Source organism: Lactuca saligna, chromosome 4 (genome assembly GCF_052625555.1).
Source record: "Lactuca saligna cultivar CGN05327 chromosome 4, ASM5262555v1, whole genome shotgun sequence".
NCBI classification, from domain to species: domain Eukaryota; kingdom Viridiplantae; phylum Streptophyta; class Magnoliopsida; order Asterales; family Asteraceae; genus Lactuca; species Lactuca saligna.
Window position 1 is genome coordinate 269,703,474 of NC_136420.1, and position 12,034 is coordinate 269,715,507.

General features: G+C 30.0%; 1 protein-coding gene across 1 annotated transcript; it reads left to right on the forward strand.

Moving 5' to 3' along the window:
* Positions 1 to 2,044: 2,044 nt before the first annotated feature.
* Positions 2,045 to 4,550, forward strand: LOC145043603 (putative prolyl 4-hydroxylase 10). The gene is made up of 7 exons (XM_078992307.1): positions 2,045 to 2,394; positions 2,489 to 2,573; positions 3,045 to 3,142; positions 3,321 to 3,418; positions 3,713 to 3,842; positions 3,940 to 4,127; positions 4,259 to 4,550. Exons 1-7 carry the CDS (start codon positions 2,192 to 2,194, stop codon positions 4,330 to 4,332), a joined length of 876 nt encoding a protein of 291 aa, XP_078848433.1. The 5' UTR covers positions 2,045 to 2,191; the 3' UTR covers positions 4,333 to 4,550.
* Positions 4,551 to 12,034: the final 7,484 nt, after the last annotated feature.

Genomic DNA, 12,034 nt, shown 5'->3' on the forward strand with positions numbered 1-12,034 from the left:
AATAAAAGAGTAGTTCTTTTACCATGTGTCATCATATTAGACCTCTTAATTAATGTATTGCCACTTGCCAATCTATTACTTCTCCATTTTAAATGTATTAGACCTCCTCATTAATGTGATGTTATTTGTTAATATATTTATTATCTATTTTAAATTTAAATTTAAATTTTCAATTTTATATTATTGTTTTCATTAATTCACAAATAAAAAATGTCTAATATATATTAAAATTTAATTTTACATATTTATTTAAATCAACGATTATAATTTCATATAACTAATAAAAATATCTCTTAATTAATATTTTATTTAAAATAATTGACTAATAATTTTAAGTTTTTACTATAAAATTTTAATTAATTTTATAATTGTGTTTCTACGGGTTATAAACAAGTATATATATATATATATATATATATATATATATATATATATATATATATATATATATATATATATATATATAGGTGATATGTGTTTGTATACATTTTTTTATTAAAACATATTTGTATATATTTATATACTTAATAAATATATATTTTTATAACTAGATACTTCATATACAATTTCTTTTAAAAAGTTATTATATAGAAAATATAAGATTTTTATGTGAAAATACGTTTTTTTATATAAATATGATTTTATAAAGAAAAAGTATTAGAATATTTTTTTGAGAAAAAAAATTAGAAACATTTTTTTGAGAAAAAAAGTTGTAAAAAAAAACTAAAGTTAGGATGAATGCATAATAAAATTCTAAAATTTGGGCGAAAAGGGTAAAATTTCGATCAAATTTGTAACAAAATTTAAAATATGGGCAAAAAGTGTAAATTTTGGACCAAATTTGTAATAAAATTTGAAATTTGGGCAAAAAATGTAATTTTTGAAAGTTGGATGACCCGTTGACCGGGTCAAAGGGTTAAATTGAATACGATTACCGGTATTTCAGACTTAATTGAATAAAAAAATATATAAAGACTAAATCGATTATGAAACCAATATGTAAGAATTTTATTGCAGTTTTTCAAAAAAAAAAAAACCCACCAATAACAGCATAAAACTGTTTTGCTGAGAGAGGTAGTGAAATGATGGAAGAAGCTGGAAGTGTGCGTGTGTGTTTATCTTGGACGAGATTGAAGGTGTAATTGGGTGGGGGAGGCAGCATCATGATGAAGAAAATGGAGGCACAACACGTATCGTCCAACCCGATGATGTATTATTTTTGAAGCCACTGATCAACAGAGGAAAACACACGTGTATTGGTTATGCCGTCAATAGTAAACAGTAGGTAAAGATAAAAAAAGATAAAAAAGGATCCCATTGAAAAAAAATCCACCAATAACACGTGTAATTAGGTGGGGGAGGCAGCGTCATGATGAAGAAGAATGGAGGCACAACACGTGTTGTCCAATCCGATGATGTGTCATTTTTTAAGCTACTGATCAACAGAGGATAACACACGTGTGTTGGTTATGCCGTCAATAGTAAACAGTAGGTAAAGATAAAAAAGATAAAAAGGACCCCATTGAAAAAAAAAACCCACCAATAGCAGCATATAATTGTTTTGCTGAGAGAGGTAGTGAAATGATGGAGAAAGTTGGAAGTGTATGTGTGTGTGCTTATCTTGGACTCAATTGACGGTGTAATTGGGTGAGGGAGGAAGCATCGTGATGAAGAAGATTGGAGGCACAACACGTATCGTCCAACGTGATGATGTGTTATTTTTGAAGCCACTGATCAACAGAGGAAAACACATATATGTTGGTTATGCCGTCAATAGTAAACGATAAGTAGAGATAAAAAAAGATAAAAAAAATCCACCAATAATAGCATAGAACTGCCCAAGAGGAACTCAAAATTAGTATATTATATAATATAATAATAATAATAATTTTTATTTTATTTTATTTTATTTTAACAAGAATCCCCTCAGTTTAATTGATAGTAGTTCTTATATCGTGTAAGATTAGGGGTTTACCTTTTTGAAAGACATGAAAGTGATGTTATGAGAAAAGTAAAAGTGAATCCTTAATTAGAAAAGGAAAACAAAGTGCGTGTAGTGTTATAAACTCTGGAATCAAAGCACATGAGAGCGGAAAAACGTGGTTTTCCCCCATATATCAACAGCAAGTCTTCTTCTCTATCAGGAGGATTCTAGGGTTTTTCTCGCGATCTGTATTTCCAAATAGTAAAAATGGCGTCAAAAGGGAGATCCTTACTTCGGGGTACTTCACGGAGATCTTCATCCTCGACGCTCATATTCTCAATTGCAATTATCTGTTCATTCTTCGTTTTAATCCTTCTCGCTCTCGGAATTCTTTCAATTCCAAACAGTTCCAGCAATTCTCCGAAAGCTCATGATCTCAGCTCCATCGTTCACCATACCACTGTTGACAGGTCAAATCGGGTTTAATTTGAGTTTTTGTTCGAAATTATTGTTGTGATCTGGTTCAGTATCAAATTGGGCTGACATTGTTTTTGGTGAAAGTAGAAGTGACAGTAAAGACGACAGTGCAGATCATTGGGTTGAAGTGATCTCATGGGAGCCTAGAGCTGTTATTTATCACAATTTTCTGGTTAGCGTTTTTTCTATTGAAATCGTATATCCCCTTTCAATTTTGTTATGAAGCATAAAATAGTTTTGAGCTAGTTGTCATTGAAGTTATACAATCAGATACCTTTTCACATGTTAGTAATGTTGTAAGAACATGCAAATTCTTTTGGGAAAAAACTAATGTAGAAGAATCCACTATATACAAAAAATGTTCTATGGAGTAATGCTTCAATGAATAACAAATTTACCAACTTTTTGGTTTGGAAAGGAGCTAGTTGCTTACTTGAGTTTGAGTTATCTATAATTGAAGCTCCCCTATCACTTCTACTTTTACAAGCAAAGATGTTTTTTTTTTCTTCCTGTTGTTTGGTTACAAAAAAAGTTATGCTTTAATGCTAACCTGATCAATCAGACAAAGTTCAATAAAAGGTAAAGATAGCTTATAAAGTAATACAAGCTCACCAAACTGAACTTTGTGCATTTCTCATAACAGACTCAGGCTGAATGTGAGTATCTAATCAACCTTGCTAAACCTCATATGGAGAAGTCAACTGTTGTTGACAGTGAAACTGGCAAAAGCAAAGATAGTAGGTGTGCTTATTCTTCATTGTTCCTTTTCTGATTTACTTAATTGCCCTTTTCTTTATAGTGCTAAATGCAAGAAATAGCAACACTTTCTTGCATAAGTTGCATTTTACTATCTTTGTTACTAATATAGTATCCTTATGTTACTTGAATTACCTTAAGATTTCACCCTTCATTCATTTAGGGTTCGTACAAGTTCTGGCACATTTTTGGCACGTGGGCGTGATAAAACGATCCGGACCATTGAAAAAAAGATTGCAGATTTCACCTTTTTACCTGTAGGTATGCTTTTTCACACAACATTATCAATCTTTAAGTTACTTATTACTTATTCCTTCACTTTTAGTTGTAATATAGGCAATGTTACTTTATATTTACTCAATAAGAAAAAGTTCTGGATACAAATTTTGTTACTTTTCTGGACTGAATGAACCGTCTGAATATGAGTAAATGACCGTTTTACCCTTCTGTTCAAAACCGATGCTTGATAACAAATGACTATCTATTTGAGAACTATCATAAAATTTTCCATCAAGTAAAAAAAAAAAAAAACCTTTTTAACCATTTTTTATACAGAACATGGGGAAGGGCTACAAGTTCTCCACTATGAAGTCGGACAAAGATATGAGCCTCACTTTGATTACTTCCAAGATGAATTCAACACCAAAAATGGAGGTCAACGTATGGCTACAGTTCTAATGTATCTGTAAGTCACATCTTAATTTTGGATGGAATGGAATCTCGGATTCCAATTCCAATTCCGATTCTCTCATCTTTTTTTTTACTTGTGGTATCATTGACAGATCAGATGTCGAAGAAGGGGGTGAAACCGTATTCCCATCAGCAAAAGGAAACATAAGTGCAGTCCCTTGGTGGAATGAATTATCTGAATGTGGGAAAGAAGGTTTATCTGTTAAACCAAAAATGGGAGATGCTTTGCTTTTTTGGAGCATGAAACCCGATGCATCTCTTGATGCTTCAAGTCTACATGGTTAGTGGTATTAGTAAAAATATACCAATTATAGCATTGTACTTTTAACTTTAATATGAAGAAATGAAAGTAGGATGCTATAATAAAACAAAAACAAATGAATGAAAGTACATTGCTATTTCTTGTTGTAGGTGGGTGCCCGGTTATCAAGGGGAACAAGTGGTCGGCTACAAAATGGATCCGTGTCAATGAGTATAGAGCTTAATTTTTGGTTTGGAAAGGTATATCTATAAAACATGTGTTCAGCAGAATATAACAAGTTGTACTGTGTTTGTGTTTGACATGTATTGACTGAGACTGATGGGACAGACTGTGGCTTTTGTCCTCCCCACCTGTAAAAGGTGGGACAAGGATTGTTGAACTTGATGTAGGCCCCGTTTGTTACGTACATGACAAAATATACCAGTTTTGTATTGTTTGACATGCATTGGATTGAGACTGAGACTGATACTGAAATCAATTGGAAAAAGTTGAAACTTCATTATAAAGTGAAAAATAAACGTCATTTTAATATTTTGTTTATTTATTCTGTTGATTTTATGAAGTCAAAAGGGAAGCCATAATACTTTAGACTTGGTGGGTCGTTTATTCTTTTTTTTTTTTACCCCATCCATTCATAGCTTCAAAAGAAATAATTTATTTACTATTTTTGATGTGCATTGGATCATAGCTTAAAATGATGTCAACGAGATAAAAATTACAATTTTTTTCTAAATTATTCAAAAGCTGGATCAAGAACTTGCTTTCAATATCTCGAAGATGTGAAAGCGTTTTTCATCCTTATGATCACAAACAGCCTAAAAAGCGTGTTTGATCTAGTGCAATCCAATGTTGTTATGTCATGTGGAACAATCACAACATTTATGGCCTTTGACGCTAACTAATATTAACCAAGTCTTGAATGGGTGTTGAATAGTTGATAAAATGTTGCATACTTGCATGCATTTTGATTGGTTTAGAAGGGAAAAATAAAGACAAATGGATCTTAGGTCTACAAATCATTGTCTTGGATTTTTGATTGGTTTAGAAAGGAAAAATAAAGACAAATGGAGCCTAGGTCTACAAATTATTGTCTTATACAATTATATAAGACGACATATAGATATCTTTAAGAACATCTTTCTTTTTTACATCAAATTTTGTGTTAAATTTCTGTTACTCAACGTATCAAATTTTTTCTTAAATTTCTGTTACTTAACATGAAAGCTTCATTTTTTTTTTCACATAATTTAAATCCTCTCTGATAGTATAGTTGTTTTTAGTTTTTACACTATTTTAGTGTAGTTGAAAAATAAGAATATCAATTTATTGTTTTACTATTTATTAGCATTATTATTTTTTTTTTATTACTTTTTTTAATAAATCTGTCATCTATGTTTTTGAATGTTACTTATTTTTAGTTTATTTGACTATAAGATAGTATTTTAATTATAATTATTGAAACTTGTAACTATTTTATTATAAATAAAATTAAGACAAAATTATACGATTGGTTGGTCTACGTGGTTTATTAAAACATACATGGTAATAACAAACTATTGAAACTCCTACATGGGCCATCTTGTCATTTTAGCTAATTTTTGCTTGTAAAAAGATGTTAGTTCTTGCTCCTTTTTATAATTTTTTATACTTATTTTGTTTTTAATTTTAGTTGATTTTTATATTTCTTTCTCCTTAAAACCTTTCGACTTTATCTCCTTCCTTCTTCATTACTCTAAAAACTTTCAAGAAACCTTGGACCATTCAAGTCCAAGTCTGACCACCATTGTGTTCATCTTTACCCATCTTTTTCCGACAAACAACACCACCGCCATCTTCTAGCCGCCGTCAAACTCCACCCATCTTCACCCTAGTCGGCGTCGCATGTCCAAACCCTAGCACCACCCAGGGGCGGTGGATGCAGAACAAAATCTTAGGGGTAGTAATATGATTTTAGGGGTGGTACGTTGGAAAATTTACATTAGACTGGAAATTTTTTGACAAAAATTACTTTTTGCTGAAAAATTTGAGGAGTTGCATCTACCACCACGAGAACCACCTATGTCCAACCCTAACACCACCAACAAATTTGAACAACCACCACAAAACCCTCGTTGCCATAAACATCCCAATCTGGAAATGTTGATCTTGGGAAGAATAACACCATCTATGTGTGTTCAAGTGTATTGTCTGTGTTCATGCGTTTGAAGAACAATACCATCGAATGTAGGTGGTGGTGACGTTAGATGCAGGGCTGACCCTAAGGGTGTGCAAAGTGTGCTGCTGCACAAGGCCCTCGAGAAAAATAGGGTATGATTTTAAGCAAATTATATATATTTAATATCTTAATATATATCATTTTATATAAAAGTGTAAACATAAGTGTGATGTAGTTCATGGCTTGAAGAATTAACTATGCGCGTGATGATGGTTGGACTATTTTTTCCTCCATTTTAAAAGTTGCTTCTTTGATTTCATAAGTGTTAGTTTTGCCCCTGAGCTTTAGTAGTTAGTTTTGATTAGGGAACTAGATTTCAAGAGGTATATATGTGGTCTTTAAAATTTTATAATTTTGTATTTGATCCTTTTTAATTAATTTAATTTTTCTTACGACAATTCATCATTACTATATATAAAACTAATGACAAACTGTTCAAAACTTAAATTCACAAAGAAAACATAATCAACTTTCAAATATTAAAAAATTCAATGTATTGTAAGAGAATAAAAACTATAAATTATGACAGAATGTAGTAGAAACTATAGATTGTAATAGAGAATAAAAACTATAAATTATGATAGAGTGTTGTATACATTAAAAAATTATAATTTAATCAAATAGAATGTAATTCTAAAATTGTAATGAGAATAAACACCATAAAATCGAATAATCTTATGTGAGAATGCTTTTATAACATTCATTACTCGTTATACTTGTTTTTAACAAACATTCTTAAAGACATTATAACGTAATGCATTTATCGTTTGCCATGTTATCTTTCTTTTCCATATCAGAATGAAAAAACTTGTTCATTCCATGAAAATATAAAATATTATATAAAAGATGTGTTGCTAATAATTCTGACGGAATGTATACTACATAGTTAGATTCTTAAAATTTCTTTCAGGCATTTGAACAAACATTTGTTTGACATTATCATATAACAAAATGAACCTATAAAATATTACCGTATCCATACCAAAGAAAACATTTTCGCAAATCCACGTAATGTCAACAAAAAACAATTATAATGTTTGTTTGGAACTATTGGTTTTAAATTGAGCCGCTATTGAAAACAAATTAACTATTATTGTTAATTCAATTTGTGGTTCTCATCTTTAACTTACAAATTTAACTTAAATATCAATTTAAAATAATAATTGTTTTTAAAATGATGAACATATAATATTATTTTATTTTTGTATGTTCGTTACTTTTGAGAAAGAATCAATGAAACCCAAAAAATTATTAATAATTTAATTGAATTTCATGGTGATCCACAATTGAGAATAAATAGTATTCACCTTCCATCAATTTAACTATAGAAGGAGAATCAACGTTTGAAAATTCAACCAATCACTATCGATTTGGGATTTAATATTGGAGAATATGGATGTAAGGAGCTGTTTGTTTACCTCTTAATTGATAATTTAAGAGGCATCCTCTTAAAATATCAGATGTGAGGTGTTTGGTAACATCTTATAAAATACCCCTGAATTGAATAATTACCTCTTAAAAAATCAGACATCAACCCACATCTGAATTAAAAAAAGACGCTTGTGCCCAAGAAAAAAACACGCCTCTTTTCCTTTCTTTATCGTAAGCGCCTCCAATTCCTTTTGTTCTCATCAGACATCGGCGCCACTTCTTTCTTCCACCCCTCCTCCTCCATCTTCGATCTCGTCTGCCATCGCCGCTTTCCCTGTGTCGCCTTCGCTTTGGGCTTCGACAGCTCCACCTCCGGTATCTTCTGCAGGTAATGGTTTCTCTTTAATTCGAGTTTAATGCTTGAAAATCGAGTATGATAGTTGCTTCCCTTGAAAATCGAGCACAAAGCTTTATTTGTTTTCTTTTTGTTAAATCCAGATGCTATTTGAAAATCGAGTTTATAAAGATTTTTTTTTTTCTGAAAATCGAGCACATAGCACAGAGCTTCGTTTGTTTTCTTTCTCTTTTTTTTAGTCATTAATGCAGGTTTATGTTTACATGTATAAATTGAAAAGATGAAGGTACATGAGTTCACTCATTGAAGCTCTTATGCACACCAACTGTTTGTGAAAAGTCCTGTAAGGTTCATCAATGTATGTTCTGTGAAAATTCCAGACAGAAAATACCCTCATCTTTGACCTCCAATGGTCTTACAACAAAAAACCAAGTCCATAAATCACAAGCATTATCATTGGCACACATATGGAATAGACCATTTGGTGAAGAATAAAAAGATGACAACATCAAATTGACTTTGAAATTGTACACCTTCAAAGGACACACTTTTGCATAATGGATTTTTAATCAAATCATAAATGCCCATCGATAATTTTGATGTGTAGGAAATAAATCTTTGGTTCAGAAATTCAGACATTTGGGTTAAAGACACATGAGATTGGTGGTGGTGTCTTTTTTCCATGGATTGAAAGAAATGAATTTGTAAAAATTTATGTTTAATTTGGCTATATTGTAATTGAAAGAAATGAATTTGGAAGATATTATGTTTAATTTGGTTATAGCACAAAACAAAACTATATAAGGGTAAAATAGTCATTTTTATCATTCAGATAATAATTCAGATGTTCCAACCAAACAACATGTTAAAAATTCAGATCTTAAAAGTTCAGACCCTCTTAGAAATTCAGACCTCTTAAAAGTTCAGATCTTAAAAATTCAGATCCTACCAAACAGCCCCTAAGATTGAATATACGACCGCATCAATGTTTGATTCCCGAGGTTGCATGACCAGAAGAGTGCTAGCTTCGTCCCTCTATTTTTTTTTCAGCAGTGGCTGAAGGTGAAGAGGATCGTTCCGTTTTTTTGGCCGACGATTCAATGAAAAGTATATGGCCTTCAGTGTTTAGACGAAGGAGGAATATTGATATCGATGGTTATAGATGAGAGAAATTAGGTCAATATATTTAATTTGTTCCCTAATTGGAGGGATTTGATTAATGATTCCATTAATTGCAAGTGTAAAAATCCGGAAATACCCTTTTTAATTTAATTAATTATTTAATTATTTGCCAAATTTTATTGGTGTATTTAGGAACACAAATATATATATATATATATATATATATATATATATATATATATATATATATATATATATATATATATATATATATATATAGGAGGGTTCAATTGAGAAAAAAAAAGGTTGAGAATGGGGGAATCATTCTCAGCCACTCATTTATTTTTGCCGCAAAAGCCTCTGTTGTACCAGCAGAAATGGGAAAGGAATAAACATGTGTTTTCGAACAATACATGTTTCCTTAAACTATGCTAATTATTACCTTAATCTATACAAACACATAGTTTTTTCAATTTTTTTTAAATTTTTAAGAAGCTATTTTTATCGAAAAATGATTTTAAATATACCAAAATTCATGATTTTTTATTCTCTACAAATAGACATCTATATTGATATAGTTTTAAGATAAAATAAAAAATTTATTTTTTTATATTTTCAGCTATCATTATTCATAAGTGAATAAAAATGAATCAGATTTTTACTACAGTACATTCGTTATTCAGTTATGAATAAAAATTATGATTATTATTATTATTATTATTATTATTTATTTATTTATTTTTTTTTTACAGTTTAAGTATCATTCATATATGAATATAGCATATAATAAACATAGTATATTCATGTTTAAATATTAGATAATGCATTCACTTATGAATATTACATAGTATATTCACTTGTGAATATTAAATGGTATATTGACTTATGAATATTAGATAATATTTTCATATCTGAATATTACATAGTATTACATGGTATATCACATGTGAATATTACATATTATATTCATTTGTGAATATTAGATGATATATTCACTTATGAATATTACACAATATATTCACATATGAATATTACACAATATATTCACATATGAATATTACAAGGTATTTTCACACACACACACACACACACACATATATATATATATATATATATATATATATATAATTTTTATATGTTATTCACATATGAATAACATACAGACTTGCATATTTGGTTTTTTGTTTTAATAATCATATACTGAGAAAACATATTCATATATGAATATAACGTGCTAATTTAGTTCATGCATTTCATCAAACAGTTGGAGTGCATACAATTTAACTTTTTTTTTAAAATGTTAGAAACATGATATTTTGACTATTTATATCTACAAAAGAGTAAATTGATAGAGAATTATATGAAATTTAAAAAAAAAACGATTTGATATTTTTCTAACCTCAGTTTTCAAGTTTTATTTGATAATCGATGTTGAATGAATGATATAAAGTGGATTTTTGTTGATTATCGATGATGTTGATCTAATAACGCTGAGAGTATAATTGATCATAGATGTTGAAGATCTGATCCTATTCAAACACAATTGAAGGTTGAATTAAAAGAACCAAAAACAAATTTTTGTAGTTAACTTTTGAATCGTGTTGATTATTGACCAAGATCGTTGATTGATTAGTACTGGATGATGTTGATTATGGTTTAATTGAAGAAATCTGGATGATTGTTGAAAGTTGGAGAAGAAATTTGGATGATGAACGATGAATGAGTTTGAACTACAGATACGTATTTAAGTTTGAAGGTTGTTTTCATATTTACAAGTTTGCCACCGTGTCTTTTTATGCTTGAATAAAACGAGTGGCTGAGAATGATTCCCCCATTCTCAACCTTTTTTATTTTCTCAATTGAACCCACCTCTCTCTCTCTCTCTCTCTCTCTCTATATATATATATATATATATATATATATATATATATATATATATATATATATATATATATATATGCTTTTAAAATTAACGGACCGGTCCTGATTAGTTGTGGGTGGTGGCGGCGTTCATGGGTGAGATTTGTAAACGTGTTCATGTGATGTGTAACATAGATCGTTTCTTTTTTACTTTTACGTACTTTTTCATTTAAACACCCGATATATTCGTCAAACCTACACATCTGAAGTCAATTCCCAAGGAGATGCATGAGTTACATTTCATCACACTTTGAAAGGCCGCTGCTTCAAAAGGCCAATACTTCGCTATTTTGTAAATAAAAGCCCAAACATACACACTAGACGTCTAGACCAACAAACGTTAAATCAACTTAAAATCATAGTAAAAGTATTGGTGACCAGTATTAAACATTCAACTACTTGTGAGGCTATTTACGTATCATAAATCACACTTATATTGAATTGACTATGTGTAATTAGTTGTCTATATAACATAATTAAACCAATTCTTTCCTCAAAACTAAGATACTATATGACATAACTAAACAAATAGTTCCTTCAAACTAATATCATATTGTGCATGCACCTATTTAAAAAGCCGTATGCGGTCTACGTAATGTAATTCACTCTAACTTTTGTTTAATTACAAGTAAAATTGTCGATGACATAACTAGACCAATACTTAACATTATTCACTATTAAGCCCATTTTAGTGCGGGTAATTTTGTGGGACAATAGATTATTTTTGTGGGATAATTCGTTAAGTGAGTTATTAAAGACAAACTGTAAATCAACATTTTTCACCGTCTTGAACGCAAAAACAAATGGAAACATCTGAATTATGAATTGTATGGACGACAAACGAGCAAATACTCTTTGAATTGCAAACCCGTTACAAAGCATACTGCTCTCTTACCAAAAAAAATCAACAGTCGTCCAACTGAAATAACAACTCCTCCACAT